The sequence below is a fragment of the Canis lupus genome, chromosome 1 (genome assembly GCF_011100685.1).
Source record: "Canis lupus familiaris isolate Mischka breed German Shepherd chromosome 1, alternate assembly UU_Cfam_GSD_1.0, whole genome shotgun sequence".
Taxonomy (NCBI): Eukaryota; Metazoa; Chordata; class Mammalia; order Carnivora; family Canidae; genus Canis; species Canis lupus.
Window position 1 is genome coordinate 81,383,161 of NC_049222.1, and position 19,247 is coordinate 81,402,407.

General features: G+C 39.6%; 1 protein-coding gene across 1 annotated transcript in view; it reads left to right on the plus strand.

The window, feature by feature from the left end:
• The first annotated feature begins 249 nt into the window (after positions 1-249).
• GNAQ (G protein subunit alpha q) overlaps positions 250-19,247 on the plus strand; it is a 194,594-nt gene continuing 175,596 nt past the window's right edge. Inside the window, exon 1 of the mRNA NM_001003249.1 lies at positions 250-435. Coding sequence (NP_001003249.1) covers positions 289-435 — 147 coding nt within the window. The 5' untranslated portion in view covers positions 250-288. The remainder of the gene's footprint in view (positions 436-19,247) is intronic.

The window sequence follows — 19,247 nt, forward strand, 5'->3', positions numbered from 1 at the left end:
TTATGGTTTTTTTTTTTTTTTTTTTAAAGCTCATGGGCCTCTGAAATGGGTTCTTACCCTCCAGTTTTGTTGAGCGTTCTGTGCAGGTGGCATCTCCACCCCTAGTGGCACCACTGTCCTGTGCGGCTCCCCCAGGGGGTCTGCACCGGGATGCTACCTGTCTAAGCCGCCGTGTCCAGTTTAGCTGTCTGGGAGACTGGGAGGAGGTGTCACGGTCTGATGACATCTTTTGCTGTTGTCCATCTTGCAGGGACGGGAGAGAGTGGCAAGAGTACGTTTATCAAGCAGATGAGAATCATCCATGGGTCGGGCTACTCTGATGAAGACAAAAGGGGCTTCACCAAGCTGGTGTATCAGAACATCTTCACGGCCATGCAGGCTATGATCAGAGCCATGGACACGCTCAAGATCCCCTACAAGTACGAGCACAATAAGGTAGGCGGGGCTCCTCCTGGGTCGGCTACTCCCTTCACACGTCTGGGCTGCACAGTGGGTTTCTGAAGCACACATTTTTCATCTCAGGATGAGAGTGGGACATTTGATGGTTCGATATGTGCTTTATAGTTTTTTTCTTTTTTTCTGAAATCTTTAAAGTCACATCTAAGCACAATTAGAATTGTGTTCTTAGTGATATCAGTGGAAAACATATTTGGATGTCTGATGATAAATATATGGAGGTTTAAAATTTCCGGGGTGCCACATTCCATTAAGAAGACAGGTTGGAAGTTCAGGACAAATTGACCAAGGTGAGGGAATTCAGAGAAAAGACCTCCCTTCTTCAACCTCCCACTCTTTCTGCTTCCTTGGCGGGGGTGGGGGGGTCGGGGGTGGAGAACAAAAACAGCTTAAGAGCATTCTGTCCAGTTTAATTTTGGATTTCGTGACTTCCTTTCAGTAGTACCACAGGCTTAATTTTATTTCAAAATAGGTCCATCTGTCACTTCCAATAACCTTTCAAACATGTTTCCCTGCCGTTGTGTTACAGTAATGCAAACTTCTAAAATCACTTGAGAAAAGGTGAGGAGGAAAACAAAATCTAAATTTTCTCAGGGCCTGTGGGTGTTGATGTTACAGTAAGCTGGTAAAACCTCACTTTTTGTTGACAGAACATTGCATTTGCACCTACATTTGTTCGAGGGCCTTCCATCAGGACTTCCAGTCTCTCCGTGCTCTTGATAATCTACACTTAAAAATGTTTCTGTCTACCAGGTCAATATGTGACAGCAAGAAGCTGGCATGCCCACTGTGACTCATAAACTGAGATGTAACTCAAAGTGAATCATAGGTAAAATAAAGCAATGCTGTGTATCTCCACTTCTCTTACCATCTAGAAGCTTCTGAGTGTACAGATCACTTTAAAATCAGGCAGTTATTTTTCTTGGATGTTTCCTTGAAATCGACTGGCTGTGTCTTATCTAACCGATACTCTGGCACTTAGTTTTCCAATGGTGACAGGAGAGTGTCTCCACAAACAGCAGATAGACCCTCCACAAAGAATCTTTCCTGTTTCTACCCTCAAGAGTGAAAACGATGTAGGCAGGTTTATGAGCCTGGGATCGTGGTGCCTGAACCAGATGAGGCTGCCTGGATATCTAACCAGTCTAAATTTAGAAGGATCAGGGTTGTCCCCCACCGAGAAATTTCAGTTAATGAGTTTCTGAAATAGTGACACACTTGTTTCATTGCAGTTGTGAGAAAATTCTCTGAAAAGAATTGTGCCTTAATGCCAGCGACTTGGATTCTCACTGAGTTAACCACATACGTGGTATGATATACATACAGATGACCCTTGAACAACATGGGAATTAGAGGTCCCAACCCCCTGTGCAGGCAAAAATCCACATACAACTTTTGACTATTCCAAGACTTAACTAATAGCCTACTGTTGACCAAAAGCCTTACCAGGAATATAAACAGTCGATTCATACATATTTTGTGTGTTATATGTATTATATACTGTATTGTTACAAAACAAGCTGGAGAAAAGAAAATGTTATTAAGGAAATCCTAAGGAAGAGAAAATACATTTACAATACTGTACTGTGTGTATCCAAATAATCCACCTATAAGTGCACCTACGGTCCAAACCCATCTTTTTCAAGGGTCAGCTGTGTGTGTGTGTTTATATATATATAAACATATTGCCAGTTGACCCCTTATAGTATAATGCAGTTTCCCTTAATGATGCACAAAAACCATCTTTCTTGGATGTTCCAGAAGAATACTTCAGGATCTTGCTTTGGTATTAGCTTTTCATGGGAGGCCCATTTATTGTACTATCATGTAGATATGGAAGATGGAGTGGAACTTATTATGCCTTATTCACGTAACACAGTGAAGAATATTTAACAACATGTGTTACTTGAACTCTTTGTAGCAGTTCTAATTAAGTAGACTTTATTGTGGTGAATACCATTCAGTTAAAAATCGACATCATAAAAAGTGATAATAATACAATTTTTCTCAGATATTATAATTACCCTGTGGAATCTTCCCACATCTCTTGGTTGCTTAATACACTGCCTAATATAGTGACGTGAGCGTATGGGAGCCTCTGAATTTCTCAGTATGTTTAATCCCCTTTAATTTGTAATATAAATTACTTTCCCATTTGTTCCACTTTCTCTACAATGTACACATATTCTGAAGCATCACTCCTTGCTTCATCCATTAACTTCCTGAGCTCTGCCCACTCCTTGCTTTTGTTAATGCTTCTTGAGGACATAATGTCCTATTTCTATTCCACCCAACTGCCATTTCCTCCTAGAGTTCTCGGCACACCGCCCCCTGCCTTGCACTAAGTAATCCCACCCTCTTTTAGCAGAAACCATAGTGGAGTGTTTACAGTTGCCTCGCTTATTACATTCATCATGATGAGTTGGGTGTTGATCTTATTTTCCCCACTAGACTCAAAGCTCCTTAAAAAGTAGGTGATGTCACTTGTGCCTCAGCGTTTTTCGAGGACCCTGGTATTGTACCTTATACATAGTAGAGGCTCAAAAAATACTGTTTTATGAGCGGGCAAATCGCTTTTTAGGCAACTGAAAGTCTCCTGCCTTTAAGTTGTTGAAATGCTTATTCTGATTTAAATCAGCAGCTCGTTGCTGAAGTGGTTTTATGTGCAAAAGGGAATAAATGCTGTGTGCTGTCAGAGCAGAAATTGACAATCCAGAAAGAGTCAAGGGCATGGCTGAGGGAGAGGCACTCTGGGGCAGAGGAATGGCAGGAGCAAAATGTTCAGAAAAAAGGAATGTGACTGTGTTGGTCAATTTAACTTGAGCAGAATTCTTATAGAGGACAACTGGAAAATAAAATTTAAAAATGGTTTGGAATATATTTCTGAAAGGTTTTGAATCCAGGCTAAGAAGTTTGAATTTTATTTTCCTGTGTTTATGATACCCATTTAATAATAATATTTTATGTTTCAGTTGGAATTTCCTATAGAAGTTTCTGGTTACAGTATGCTCTCTGTTTTATAAATAGTTCAAGGGATTTGGTGTGCATTTTTTTTTTTTTTTTAGCAATTACTTGGAAGAAATGCACTGTGGTTTATATTATTTTGTGACACTAAAGATGTTAAAAAATGTTTTTACAAAAGCTTCTTTGAATCTATGGCCACATTGGTCATAATGTATGGAGTTAGCATAAATAAAGACAAACACTTTCTAGTATTTTTCTCCTAACTTGGTACTTGCTTCTAATAAGTTCATGTATTTTATAGAGCAAAATGTAGCTTAAAAAATGGTATGCCCTGTTCTTAACTGGGAAATTGTTGACAGTTTCCTTTGCCGTGAAATTCGTTCTAGCAATGGAATACCGCACCAGAATATTGGAATTTCTTTGGTTTCTGCATAAGTGTTACTACATTGAGTTGAGAATTTTACTGGTTACCTAGGGGGCTGGTGCAGTGGTCAGGGGAGTCCAGGCCACTGTCTCTGCCCTAGATGGTGGTGTGGACCACACAGTGTTTGAGGGATTGGCTAGCTCAGGAGTAGTTTGTAATAAATTACAGACTTGTACCAAAATAAAGATCAGTTCTTTCCTGGGTGAGTATCCACTATCTTGAATTTTCTTTGCCAAGCGAGTAATGTTTATAGGTGAGCTGCTTGGACTCCACCCAAATGAGAGAATATGTCTGGAGACTTCTGAATGTACTGTGAGCAAGGGTTTATTTTTTCCTAAATATTACTTTGCCATATCCCTAAACACAACTGTTGATAGCTGATGTTAAGAGGGATTAAATGTCGCCTACTTAAATCAAAAGATACATTTAATGCTCCACTAATTACAAAGCATTCGACTGTGACGTACCTCTGTCATTTTTTACTCTTCAAAAGGGAGAATTTTCAGTATTATTATTTTATGGTTTCCCCTCTTACGCAGATGTAGTCTTCTGATTATTTGTTTAGGTGTTGAAATCAGCTTCATAAGAAGGAAGAGAGAAAAAGTTTCTGTGCTCACATGGCTAAGAACTATCTTGAATTAAAGTGGGGGGTTGGGAGATGGGATAGATCTCGAGGTATTGACTCCTGATTTTTGTGTACGTGTTATCTGTGTCTGGCAGTTCCTGCATCACCTATTGATAATTCATATGCAGGTGCCTTATTTTCTCAGATTGCACATTATGTTATAGTGAGCAAGCTTCTTGTCTTGTGATTCATTGTCTCCACAACATGCCCCACATGTTGCCAGTGCTTTTGCTCATTGAATAGATTACCTCAGACTAGCAGATCCTGGTATCCCTTTATCGTTGGCTTGTAGTTTCTACAAACTGTGAAATCAGGCAATTCTTAGGGCAATTTCAAAGTATTGACAGGCTTTTGCTGCCTTGACCAGTCCCAGGAAGAAAAAAGAAATCTGATGGGATGCTTCTTCATGCGGTGAACTCAAGAGAGTTACTGAGTAGAACTCCACCACTTGATAATGTTGAGTAGACAATGTTACCTGTTCTTCTAGTTTCTGCTTTTAGACCTGGAAGTCTGGATGACTGGGACTCACTTGACAGCAAAGCTGCGGTTGCTTCTCACTAACTAGCCAGGAGTTTCCAGGTCTGACACCTATTTCCCTTTCTCCTGGTGGCTGAGTGTCTCTTGGAACACAAGTTGTGCTCTGTCCTCCTTGAGCCCTCCCAGAAAGGACTTTTCACTAGGAGAATACCTCTTTTAAACACTGACAGCTTTCTGAATTTTCTGTACCTCTTGAGAAATCTAAGGTTCCAGAAGCCGTGTTTTAGAAAAAAACACAGCCAGGATTCTGGAGAACTTGCCAACTGATTCCTGCCTTGAGTCAGTGGCACAAGAAATTACTGGACTCCTTTTTTCCCTGTGAAGGAATTTTCATAGTTTACAACATGCTAAGAGGCTGATTTCCTTTTAATATTTCTCACCTACAGAATAAGTGCATAATGAAAGCAGAACTTACCAAGTATGTATTTTTATCTGTTCCTCCCAAGGGTTGTATCAGGCAGTGTTCTGTGCTTGCAAGCGATAGAAGCCAACCCTGGCTAACGGAAGTAGAAGAGGTGCCCAATGGGAATATGAGGTGACCCCCGAGAAGTGTGGAGAAGCAGGAGGCTTAGTTCTTGGAAACCAGAGCAGGTCTGGGGAGCCCATCTGTGAGATACCTGGACTCTGACCATTTTCATTCTCCTGTCACTCCATCCAAGATTCAGATTCCTGGGGAAAAAACTTGCCTGAGAAGTCTGGCCTGGATTCTGTGCTAGCTCTCTGACAAGTCTGGGCAATTGGATTGACAGCTCCTGAGGGAAATCAGGGTGCAGTTACTAGAAGAAGGGAATAATGCTGCCACAAATCACAATTACCCGCTGCTAAGTCACACTGTCAATTTAGAAAAGGAAATCACATGTGGATTCTCTATGGAAGAGAGTCCTCCAGTTTTTCCCAGCATTTGCTAGGCCTATCCCAAAGTACAACTTCTCATTCTGGACTTATTCAGAATGGGGGCATGGAGAGGTTGTGGGGCTAGTGACTTAGTAACACACATATATATGAAGGACGTAGCTGAATTTGAGCCCAAGACCTGAATAGCTAAGTAACCTTGGGATTTTTGTCAGACTTTTTTTTTTTCCCTAAGCCTAACTTTCCTTACTCTCTAAGCTGGAGTGTCCACATGTATAAAATGGGACAGATAATAATAGGATTGTTTCAAGAGTCAAATAGATAATGTATATGAAAATATCTTGTAGGCGATAACTAAAAAAAGAGATTGCAAGTTGTTAAAAGATGAATTATCATGGAGGCAATGAACATTGCTAATCTTCTGTGTTTATTAAGAATAAAACAAACAGAAAATCATTTAAACAGCATGACCAGATATAGGAGGTATCTGAGGGAAACTTTCGTCAGAGTGACAGTCATTGAAATGGGACACCAAGGGAGGTAAAGCCATCTCCTTATCAGGATGCATTCAAAAATAGAATGTTTTTTTTTTACATGTGAAATTCTTTAAGGCAATTTTGCTAAAATAAGACCAGGGATGGACTGGACATCCTCTAAAACCCTTCCCAGCACAGTTTTCTCTCGTGCTGATTCTCTGATTCCAAAAACTCTAAGAAAGCTCTTGTTATTTTGTTATAATTTCAATCTCCTCCCTTTTTGGGACTTTGTCCATTCCAGAGCACTTAGGAAAATTAAAACCAAAGACAATAAACGAGAGATTCTAAGTGATAGTGATCTCTAGCCCCATGGAGATCTTTCTTTGCATTTGAATCCCATGAGTGATTACAATATTTACATCCATGCAGTTTTTTCCCCTTTTAAATGGCATTCAAAGGTCAAAATTTTTAAAAATCAAAAATAAAACAAAGGTCAAAATCAGATGCAGGTATTGGGGAGATTGCCAGTGACAGTATTTCCGTTGGGTTGTTGGCTACTGGCCACCGAAGACAGTATGCACTTTCTCCTAGGAATACTTTCTACTCCTGCTTCTACAATCTGAGTTTTCTTTTTAATAAAGAGTCTAAAGAATCTGGAGACTTTTCACGGCCAACTTGATCTGAGGTTGGTTTACAACTTCCTCCCTTCTCTCTAGGACTCTTTTTTTTTTTTTTTTTTTAAGATTTATTTATTTATTTATGAGAGAGAGAGAGAGAGAGAGAGAGGCAGAGACACAGGAGGAGGGAGAAGCAGGCTCCATGCCGGGAGCCCGACACAGGACTCGATCCTGGGACTCCAGGATTGTGCCCTGGGCCAAAGGCAGGTGCTAAACCGCTGAGCCACCCAGGGATCCCTCTCTCTAGGATTCTTATTGGGAGTTGAATCACGACTGATTTTCCAGTAGCTTTGTGAGCTTTCAGACTCTTCTTTACATACTTTTCTCTTTTAATATCTGGCAAATACTTTCTAGCCATAGTTTTCTCTCTTCACTCTGTCTTTGTTTCATTGCAGTTCTTTATTCATCTTATACCTCTGATGGCCATGTAAAAATAGAAGAATGTAAGACTTGTTAAAAATCCCCTTCGCTTGGCTAAAATTCCATAATCCAAAGGCATGCCATAGCATTTATCCAGGATGAGCATCTTTTTGTTGTTGTTGTTTAAAGTTTTTATTTAATTTTAGAGAGAGTATGTGTGCTTGTGCATAAGTTGGGAGAAGGGCAGAGGGAGAGGGAGAGAATCTCAGGCAGACTCCGCACTGAGGTGGAACATGTCACAGGGCTCAATCCCACAACAATCCTGGGATTGTGACCTGAGCCGAAACCAAGAGTCAGATGCTGAACCAATTTAGCTAGCCAGGCACCCCCAGGCTGAGCATCTTGAGTTGAGTTTTATGGAGGAAGATTCTGAAACAAAGAAGAACTTGAGCCGTAGAGTGAGGCTTAATTTCTCTCTCTCTCTCTCTCTCTCTCTTTTTGGTTACATACAGAGAGATGTATATATCACCAATATTGAGCCACTTGTGTTTTTCCATTGTGAAGACACTTGTTTTCATATCTACTGATCCAGATCAGTATGACTAAAACTACAGAAGCCTCCTCATCCTGCCTTCTAGTCAATGCCCCCAACTCCCAAAGGGTGACTACCTCCTGACTTCTAATACCATAGATTAGTTGTGTAGTGTTTGAACTTTGTATGAATGGAAGCATATAGCATATACTCCTTTCTATATGGTTTATTCTGCTCAATGTTACATTTGGGGCATTCGCCCCTGTTTTTACTTATCATTGTAATTCAGTTATTCTCATTTATATATGTATAATAGCAATGCCCCCATAGAATTTTGTGAAAATGCTTCATGTCCCTGCTGTATAATATGGTAGCCACCAGCCACATGTGGCCATTGAGCCTGTAAAGTGTGGTAATCTGAGGAACTGATTTTTAAATTTAATCTTATTAATCTACATTAAAATTTGCATGTTACTTGTGGTTCTGTATTGGACAGTACTGTTTTATAATATGTCATCTTATGAATATGCCACAGTTTGTTTATATGTCCTATTGTTAATATAAATTTGGGTATTTTTGGCTATTGCGAATGATGCCAATATAAATATTCCTGTACCTGTCTTTTGATGAACATAACATGCATTTCTTCAGATTATATACCTAGGATTTGGAATTGCTGAGTCAGAATGGATACATCTGGTCAGTTTCAGTACATAAATACTACCAAAGAGTTTTCTAGAACAGTTGTACCAATTTATCCTCCTACAAGCTCTCTATGAGAGTTCTAGTTGCTCTCAGTCCTTGACAGGTCTTGGTATTATTAGTCTTTTATTTTAGCTAATCTAGTAGCTGGATAATGGCATCACATTGTTGTTTTAATTTGCATTTCTTTGACAACTAGGGGTGCTGAGCACTTTTTCATATGTTCATTGGCTATTTGGTTGTTTAAAAAAGTTTTTTTTTTTTTTTTTTCCTGCTGGGTTGTTTGATTTCTTGTAATTTTGTAAGAGTCTTGTATATTGAGGATCTTCATTTCTGTTGAGTACATTTATTGCAGATATCTCCTCCACTTTGTGGCTTGCTTCTTATTTACTTCTTGGTTCCTTGAGGGGGAAGAAGTTCTCATTTCCCCCCTTCTGATGAATGCTTTGTGTGTCCATTTGGAAGTAACTTTTGCCCACTTTCAGGTCTTTTAGGTAATCTACTGGTTTGTCTTCTAAATTATTCTTTTTTGCTTTTTACATTTGGCTCTAAAATCCATTCAGATGGATTGTAGAATATGGTGTGGGGCGGGGGTCAAGTTTTAGTTTTTTTTCATATGGATATCTAATTAACCCAACCTAATTTATTGAAAAACACCATCCTTTACCAAGTGCAATGCCAGGCTGTCACTTGGTTGCAAATTAAGTGAATGTGTATATGTGGGGTGGTTTCTGAACTGTCTATTCTGATTCCTTGGTCTGGTTTGTGTATCTTTGTGTCAATACTGTGTTAAAGGCTAATCTTGCATTGTGTCTAATATCAGATAGTATAAGTCATTCAGCTTTGGTTTTATTCTGAAGATTATACAAGCTTGGAATGTATTCACTTGTAATTAAGGTACTTTCAAGGAAGAACATTTCTTTAACTAATGGTAGATTTCCCAGGATGAATCCAAATATTATGATTGTTCTCTGTAATACAAGGGGCTTCCCCCTTCCCTGAGACCTCAGTTCATTTTCTTATTTAGCCCGTTTTGGCTACATAGCTCAGTAGGAGGACATCCATTTTTCCTGGATTAATAATGTGACATTTTTATTGTCATGTAGCTCATTCATAAAGGGTGATGGAGCTGCTATGTGGTTTTATCATTATTCAATGGGGTCATGTTCTTTCGCACCATAGCATTTCCCTTAACTGGAGTGGCATCCAGACTGAAAACAATGGGGTTCTACCAAGTTCCTTCCATGAATCCCCTTTTAGGCATCATTGCTCTGCACCACTTAGATTTGGCAGATTTGGCACCAGAACCCCTTTTTATTTCATATCGATACTATCTATAGCCTCTTGGAAGGATTGAATAGGCTTATCTGGATTTTCTTTTTTGTTGCTCTTGTGTGGTCTCCAGCTATTGTAGAAATTAACCTTCTTTGTGGCTCAGTGTGAGAGCTGTAGTTCGGTAGAAAGGTAAATGCAAACTGGTTTTGTTCTTTCATTAACCATAATATTTTAATCCTATTATGTAAAATTTTTATTCAATTATGCCTTAATGAAGATATTGGGAAGCAACTGATCTTGGTGAAGTAAGTATGAAGCATGGGTGGAACTGGAGACATGTAAACACACACGCATACATATAACAGTCATAATTATATCATATATCCTCAATATGTAAAAAAACTCCTAAAAAATAATAAGTATAATTGATGTTTTGTGCATTAGAAATTACCTATGGACATTCTTTATATATGTGAGGATGAAGCTGATGAAATGCTAGTATCCTCTCCCATCTTGTACCTATATAATGACTGTCTTCAGATCATGTTTCTTTGGCCTACTTGCCTCAGTCTGCTGTGTGGCCCATCTCATCTGGAAGTAACTCATCTCATGTGTCTGTCTTCAGCTAATCCACATCATTTAAAGTTGGATGAAAGGAAGAAAATTTACACTTGAGAGCAGAGATAGGGGCTTTTAGTATTTAAACGTAGCACAGTATTCGGCACACGCTCTGCTCTGTTGAATAAATGAACAAGTGAACATTTGTTTACTGTACGATGATGAGCTTGTGTGCAGGGTGGTATTACTGTGGTATTGCTGGAGTCCAACACAATTAGCCTTGAGATCCAGCTTTAGAACAAAATCACTACCTGATATGAGTAAATTAATCTCTCTGAATTCCAGTTTCTTTATTTGTAAAATTATGGTGATTATAATCCCTTACTTTACAATGTGTTGCAGGAATTAAATGGCAATAGTCTGAAAAATTGAAAAGTTGTCCATTGTTAAATGGAGATGATGTTCTTTTCATTTAGTCATTCAATAGATATTTTTTAAGTGCCTCCTATGTGCTAGTCAACAGAAACCACTTTGGCTGTTTTTGAAAAAGGAAACTGTGAGTGCTTGAAGGAATATTATGGATCTGATCTGTCCAAACCCGAGAGAATTCTGTGTAAGCAGTCTTCCTGTAAAACCCCTTTCATCTGCTCAGATCTTGGATGCCCGGGGACTGACAGCCACCATACAAAATACATGTGGCAGAGTTTAACACATTTTAGTAGGAAGTTGTGAATCTGGTCATTTGGCTGTTCCTGCTTAACTCCTGGCAAAACATCACATAAATACTTTCCTTGTTCTTTTAAACCAAGTAATGCATGATTTTCCCCTTTAATTTTAAAACAATGCATCTATTTTCAATTAGAGAGGCAGAATGTATTTGTTGGAACCAAGGAAAGTGAATGCCTAATGAAGTCTGAAGAGATCTAGGGAGGGCATGAGAAATGCTAGCACTTTTCTTTCACATTTTCACCTCACTGAAGAAGTAATTTCAGTTCTGGGCTTACTTTTTGGTATTGTAGAAATTTAGGGTAGGTCTTGCTTAGTATTTCACAAAGCAACAGTTTGGTTTTCAAAGCCGAAAATCTTGTTTCTAAGAAGCTGTACTCTCTCACTCTCTTCAGATATTGTTTTACCCGAAATCACTTACACCTGCTACATAATTGTGATTTTTTTTTGAGTAGTATATTGTTAATATACATAAGATTTTCATGAGTACATGTGCCTGTATCCAAATGAGAAAATGCACTTAAAAAGATCATGTCATGTTATATTATGAAACTTTCCTTTCAGGGGATAAAAAAGCCCTTCGTTAAAAGCTATGATGACTAATTTTGGCTTGATACATTTTATTTGTATTTGGAACTTGTATGGGAACTTGTATGTGGAACACACTTATTTTCCTGATTTTAATGTTTTTCAAAGTTAATTTGCTAAGAAGACACCTTTAAGTTGTTACCCCCACTATTTTGTAAGATGATTATGCAGTTCTCTTACAATCTTGTATTATTTGTTCAAAATGAAAAATGACTTAGAGGAGTGGCATTACTGGAATATATCAAGTTGGTATCACTGCTGAGATGCACAAGAATAATTAGATTGGTTGGCAGGCTGCCTACTTCCTTCCTTCTTGATGCATCCTCTGTGGTAAAGAAAAATATAATGGTTTTGATCTGACAAGAAGGCTGTACTGATGGTGGTAACCACTAGCATGTCTGGAAGGGAGTGAACAGTCCTTAAAATCAGTGATTCTAGGATAAGAGTTTGGCTGTGCAAGTGATTGTTTTCCTTTGTGCGTTCTGGAAGCTACTGTGCTCTAGTTTTTACTCTTTTGACCTCTTGTAGCCATTTTGCTACCTTGTAACAGCCTGTGTCCATGACAGCGGGATGCAGCTACATAGCTGTTTGGTTCTAGAACACTGCAACCAAACCTTCACCAGAAATGGGTGTTAAAATACTCCTGGGTTCCATTATTCTTTAATGGTCCTATATTCCATATCACAGTAGAAAATTTGGCATTAGCCATGTTGTCAGAAGTTTTAGGAATTTTGTCCTTGCCGAGCCAAGTGCAATGTCAGCACGTAGATACTTTTTCATTTCAGGGAACATGACAATGACGTAAAAACTGCCAATACCACATACTTTGTGAGTGGAGTAGTCTATATAATGTTAGACATTTGTGCCCAGCCATGGAGTAGAATGGTGGCCCCAAGGGAGAGTTGCCTTTTTCTTTATATAAGAACACCATCTTTACGCCAAATGCTCTTCTCAGGTGGGATGCCTTTCCTACTCTGCATAAAAGATGTCACATAGTCCGGTGTCAGCTTTGGGTCATCCAACTAAATATGAGATTGGAAAGAGTGATTTTACGTTTTAGAGCAATGTTTCTCAAACATTTACAGATCACATGGGGAGCTTGTTAAGATGCAGATTGTGTTTCAGTGGATCTGAGAGAGACGTGAGCTTTTACTTTCCTAACAAGCTCCCAGGTGATGTTGAAGTTGCCAGAAATAAGAGTCCTCTTTGAAATAACTGACTCTCCACTGCCAGAGGCAATATGAACTGATCAGTAGGCTACCTAACCTTTGGAGAAAAGATCCCAGAACTGATACTTCAGCAAGATTTCAGCAGAAGGACATTCAGCAGTTGCTTATATTTCCTAAGGTGTGCCTTCCTCATCTGAAGAATGAGGTTGAGCATGGTACCTATCTTGCGTAGTCAGTGTGGGCATTAATGAGAGAATACAGTTGGAAAACTTTTAGGACATTACCATCAGTTTAGTACATGTCCCCTAAAGGGCTATGGTTTAATTTGTCCCAGAATGTGCCAGGGTAGGAGAAATGTAGGGACCTTTGGTTAAAGTGCAGAATGTGTGAGGAGAAATTACTGATTGTTTAGTGATAGGAAAGAGGCTGTGACCCAAGACTGAGACTTAGGTTCTCATTATCAGGTGCACCAATGGGTTCCAGGAAAAGTGGCCTGGTCTGTGATAGTACCTAAGATAGCTGGTCTAGAATGTAAATGACAGAGATGGGGGGCCCATTGCAGGGGTTCACAGATCACTGTGACTGCTGAGATCAAGGAGCTTGACTAGGTGTCTTGTTACCTTGGCTCCAGGATGTTTTAAGTAAGAGGGCAGCCAGTCCAGTGAGGAAAAAGGAAGGAGAGGGGAAGGAAAGAAAAAGAAGAGAAATATCTTGCCAAGTGCTTCTGCGCATGACACAGTGTCAGGTATTATGTTTAATATATTCCAAAGTGTGAGGTGTAGGTAGTAGTGTTCTAATTTCTCAGGTGAAAAATGTTTAAAATGAATGTTCCAAATCACCCAGTTTGTAAGTTTATGGGGCTAGACTTTAAAACCAGAGTTGGGCTTAAGGATTCCCAAAAGCGAACTCATGTAGTTGACACAACAAACAGGTTTGGCGCCAGGACACATAATGAATTTCCTTATGAGAAAGAGCCAGTGGAGTTCTCTAGGACCACTCCAGCCAGGGCCTGAGGCAAGGCTTCTCTGCTCTTTGCCCATGGAGAGGTCTTTGCTGGGAGCCAGGAAGGTATCTGAGCTACTGCTTCACTCCTGGGCCACCCATCGGTCTTGATCTGGATTTCCATACCTTATGTAATGGTACAGCTCCATGGTAAACTGAGCCACAAATCAAATAGTGATTGGAAAGCTTATTCAGCAGAAAATGGTACTTGACTGTGAATTGTAAAACATGGAGCTATAATAGGTGGATAGAGCTATATGTGAAATTAGAAAAATCTGGTTGGGTGTTTTTATAAGGACCTGATTCTTTTCTATATTCTTTTTCCTAAATGGAAATAAACTGATTTTTATGAATATAAAGATAAATGTGTTTTTTATAAAAAGAAAATTTAGAACACATAAAAGCGAAGGAAGAAAGAAATCCTTTGTAATTTTACCGTGTGAGAAGGCTACTACTCTAAACATCATGACCTATTGTGATTTAACTGTGTGCATATAAATGTAGGTTCATGATCCCATATCCAGAACTCCCTAGGCCAAATTGTTTCGGAATCGCAAAGTTATTTCTTTCTAGATTTTAGAAACATAATGTGAGAAATATATTATAGATTTTACAAAATCCCCACTGAGGTATGGAATAGTTCTCTACAATCATATATATTAACATTTCAGCAGCAAAACTTATTAATGTTTGTATTTAGTGAAATAAGACTGTAAATAGCCTTGCAACAAGTCACGTTTTCCCATAAATGAATTGCAAAAACATCTTTCAGTTCTTGGAACTTTTAAGATTTCAGATTATAGATAAGGGAGTGTGGCCCTGTATATAAATAATGATTGTTTTTATTGGATTCGTACCACAGCCCTTTTTTCCTGATTTGCTTTCTCACTTTTTCCCTAAAGAATATCTTTGGGTGATGAATTGCTAGACATGGAACTGCTGGGTCAACCGTATATGTACTTTTAGGGCTTTTGATAAAGATTGCTAAATTGCCATCCCAAAAGTCCACAGCAGATTTCACTGTACAGTCTGAGTGTGCTTGCTTTTACCACATACTTGCCAATCCTAAGCTTTTTTAATGTTTTAAGTCTTTCCAATTTAATAAAATTGGAAAGTGTAGAAAGTGATATAAGGGTAAAAAGTGATGTAATAGTTTACATTTTTTAAATACTAATGATGAAAAAAATACTAATGATATAGTTCTTTTCATAAGTCATATACTTTCTTCTAGGTTCATTTCAGAGATTGTAACACTTTCAAATCATTAAATTGAGGTTATATCTTGCAGTGGTTTTGGGGATAGTAATTGTATGTCAAGTATGATCACTTGCATTGGTTATTTCACTTCAAAAGTGAATTGCACGGCACATGGGTGGCTCAGTGGTTGAGTATCTACCTTTGGCTCAGTTCGTGATCCTGGGGTCCTGGGATTAAGTTCCGCATCCGGCTCCCTGCAGGAAGCCTGCTTCTCCCTCTGTCTCTCTTTCTGTGTCTCTCATGAATAAATAAAATCATTTAAAAAAATGAATTGCAAGGAAATACAAATGCCTTTCTAGGTGTTTGCAAACTTGAGGCCAGATGTGTATTCAATTCCTGGCTGGCATCTTGTGTTCCTTGTCAGATGTGGCTCGTCAGAGTGTCCCTTTAAATCTTGTAGCATGGACAAATCTAGTAGTGCATACAGTGAGGACTCTTTGAAGGATCATTTGGACAGAGATTTCTTGAATATGAAAAGGGTACAAAATGACATTCACATCTGAAGGGTTTGTTTTGAAATGTCTGTAATTTTATCATTACTCTGCAGGTGAGAATAAGGACTTCTGCCTGCAGTGGTCCTGTGTAGTTAGTTACCTCATACGGTTTTCTGACAAATGTAAAATAATATGGCCACAGTGCTTTTTCTGAAAGAGGAGTTTTGATGCTTCATCCTTTCATTCTGTAGTGTCTAGAAAGATTTCCCCTAAGCCTGAGGCAGTGGTTCTCAGACATTGGTGAGATCTGGAATCACCTGGGGAGCTTAATTACCATGCAGAGACCGGAGCCCAGCCACCCGAGAATCCAAACCAGCAGGTTTTGTATTGCCTGGAGAAAGGTAGCCCAGCTGTGATATAATGAGATTATTATACAATTATAAAAATCACAACAGTGATTTTATGCGTGTAAATGTAGGTATTGTTATTATAATAGCAATGCCAATAATCATAAAATTCTTATTAACAGTGCTGTTATGAGTGTTTTAAATAGATAATTCAATATTCGTGTTTCCCATTAAATGAATGAGAAACTTTTGTATTCATCATCCCTAACATGTGGTCGAGTTTTCTTCCTTGGTAATAGAGAATGAGTACTTGAAATAAGGGACCTTCTTAACTTTTGAACCTAAAGAAGACAAATATGTGCATTTTTTTTATGCTAAAGAAATCACTTTGGTAAGGAGATTGATTTCCTGAGTTGGGTAGTAGACTACCACAGGCAAACTAGAAAGTCTCCTACTGATGTTTACTATTCCTGTGTTTTATAGTTTGCATTTTCTCATGGTTTGAGTGTGTGTGCATTTTTCTTTGTGGGTCTTTTTTGAAACGAGCCTGTATAGAGTCTACCTGCTTCTTTGGAGATCAATCATAGACATCATTCTGAACTGTTGATGTAAGAAAGCAGAATTTGCTTGAGTCATTTTCAAACATACTGATGCTATTCAACATTCTGGAGTCAAACTTCCAGTCAGAGAAAAGTTAGCCTACACCAATATTAATCTGGCTCAGCCCCCAAGCTTGCTAATTATTTGACCTAAGCACTGATTATTTTGTGAACCTTGTTCCTTAAAACATAAGTCTGAACTTTCATCAACTTCATCACAGATTCCTCTGCGTTCTGGAAATTGACTCTTTCTGGCCTCGGCCATCAGCTGTGTAGTGAACTGAAAGCAAAGGTATGCTGAAATGTGATATGAGAAACTAGGCTTTTCACCCCCATGGAAGCAAGATGCACTACCAGTGTTCTGTGAACTTGCTTTAGTGAGTGTTCAAGTTAGCATCTGGCTGGCCTAGTTATCCAGGTAGATGGGGAAAGGCAGAAAATCTTCCCATCACTGTCTTTGTAATAGCATTTTGCCTTCGATTTGAAAATGATGTGACAAGAGTTTTTTGTTTTGTTTTAGCGTTTCCCCAAACATGGAAGAGAGCTAGAGCCTGGCTGTCAGTGTGGGGAAATAGAGGCACAGATTTTGAGGTGCCTTGTAGATGGTGTACTGATGTGGAGTGGCGTTTAGAAAAATGGTAGTTCACCTCTGGACATTTTTGTTTCTCCCCTTTAAGAATAAGGTATATTCACTTGTGCTTTAATGATCTCTTTGGGCGAGAAAGGCCAGGGCCAAAATTCTTTTACTTTCTATCCTCTCTGCACCCAGCTTCTCCCACAGTGGATTACTTGCCTGCCTGTAAACCGGACAGATTCCTGAGTGGGTGAGGGGCCCTTCGGCCCCTCAGGAGAGCCAGGGGAGTTAGCATGGAGTGAGAGCTTCCCTCTTGCTGAGCTGTTTGACCTCACTGGGTATCAGATGTCCTAGGTACTTCCTTTAAGTGTCCCATTTTATTCTCACACTCCCCACGACTCTCTCCTTTTCCTTCCTTAAATAAGGAATCTGAGGCTTTGCAAGGTAAACTAATATTCAGGGTTGCCAGGCATAAGGTTATGTGGCATCTCTCTAAATCCCCGGCTGCCTGGCTCAACGGCACAGGGTTGTCCAGCGTCCTGGGCTGTCCAGCTCCATGCCGGCTCCCCAGTCCTGTGTCTGTGACCACACCTGCTTGGACAGCATTGGGCCTGGAGTTTCTCAGACCTTGATTTTTCATGTGTAGCCCACTTCTCCTTCTCAGGGTGCTGATCCTGCCATGCTGAGTTGACCTTTCTCCTGATGACCTCTGACCCGAGTGCCCACAGCCCCTCCTGGCCCTCCTCTGACTCACTGAGATACAGACCTCTCCTTTCTGGCCTTGCTCACATCTCCACCAACCAGACCATGATGCTTCCTGGAACTTGGTGATAGCTACAAGTACTACTTCCTCCTGAGTGTTTTTTTTTTTTTTTTTTTTAAGATTTTATTGATTTATTGATGAGAGATGCAGAGAGGTAGACAGAGGGAGAAGCAGGCTCCCTGCAGGGAACCTGATGCGGGACTTGATCCTGGGGCTCTGGGTGTCCCCGTCCTGTGGTTCTGAGCTGTGTGTGATACTAAGGTCTGGGCCGAGTTGCAAAACAGTGAAAGCACAAACTCCATGATTGTGTGTTGAGGTGGTAAGTTAAGCAAAAAAAGGCTGTGAGTAAGTTTACTTCAGTTACCGTGGCTCATGGTTAAGGAAGCCAGGTGAGCTGATTGGCAAGTGCTTGTGTTCTGTCAAAGGCAAACCCGGGCAGACCTGGGGCAAATTCAGTGGTCTCTGTTCCAATCTATCCTGGTTTGTCCTGGCACAAACTGGTTTTCATCTTCTACTCCAGTTTAGATTTTGTAAACTCTGTTCTTAAGTCTGAGATCAGAATACGTGACATTGTACGGATTACTGATCTTAAAAAAAAAAATTAGATCCTCTTTATTCTTTTTAATGTTCTCACTTTGCTTTTTCTCTTCCTTGCAATTTAAAAATGAACATTGAAAAATAACAACAAAAAAAGTAAACATTGAACTGATCCTTCATGTCAGAGGAAGTGTCTCATCTGTTAATACCATACCCTATTAAGGCATTCCTCCCAATGTTGTTTGCACAGAAGAGTTTTATCAAGAAAGACTGTAACAAAGAGGAGATTTGAATTAAGGAGGATGCTAATGCTAATTCAAGCCAAAGTCCTGTTATTCAAAAGCATGCTCGATGAACCTTAGATATGTACCACAGGTATGAAAAATGGATAGTTTTCATCAGGCGAAGTCTATTATTTGGACATTAACTGTAGTGACAGACAACAAACACTTCTCAAGGATATCTTCTCTCCATTTGCAACTTGCCTTACGTATAAGAAAATTCTGAGAGGAAGTTTCATTTTGCTTCATTCAAGGCATTACAATAGAGCTAAGCCTAACGGTGGTGTTATCAGCCCTACTTCGTGAGGAATAGACTGAGTTTGGAAAAGCTGAGTCTGTCAGCTTCAATGGCAAGAGTACAGGGAAGGTGTATTCCCAGCCAGGGTTTCCAGAGCAGCTGTGTGAGGAATGCAGGGGTGAGGAAGATATAAGCCTCTGCCTCCAGCGGGTACTGTTGAGGGAGGAACTCTGAAGTTCAGACCAGATACTGAGGGAGTGAGGAGGGAGCGCAGTCTGCCCAGAACCAGGAGAG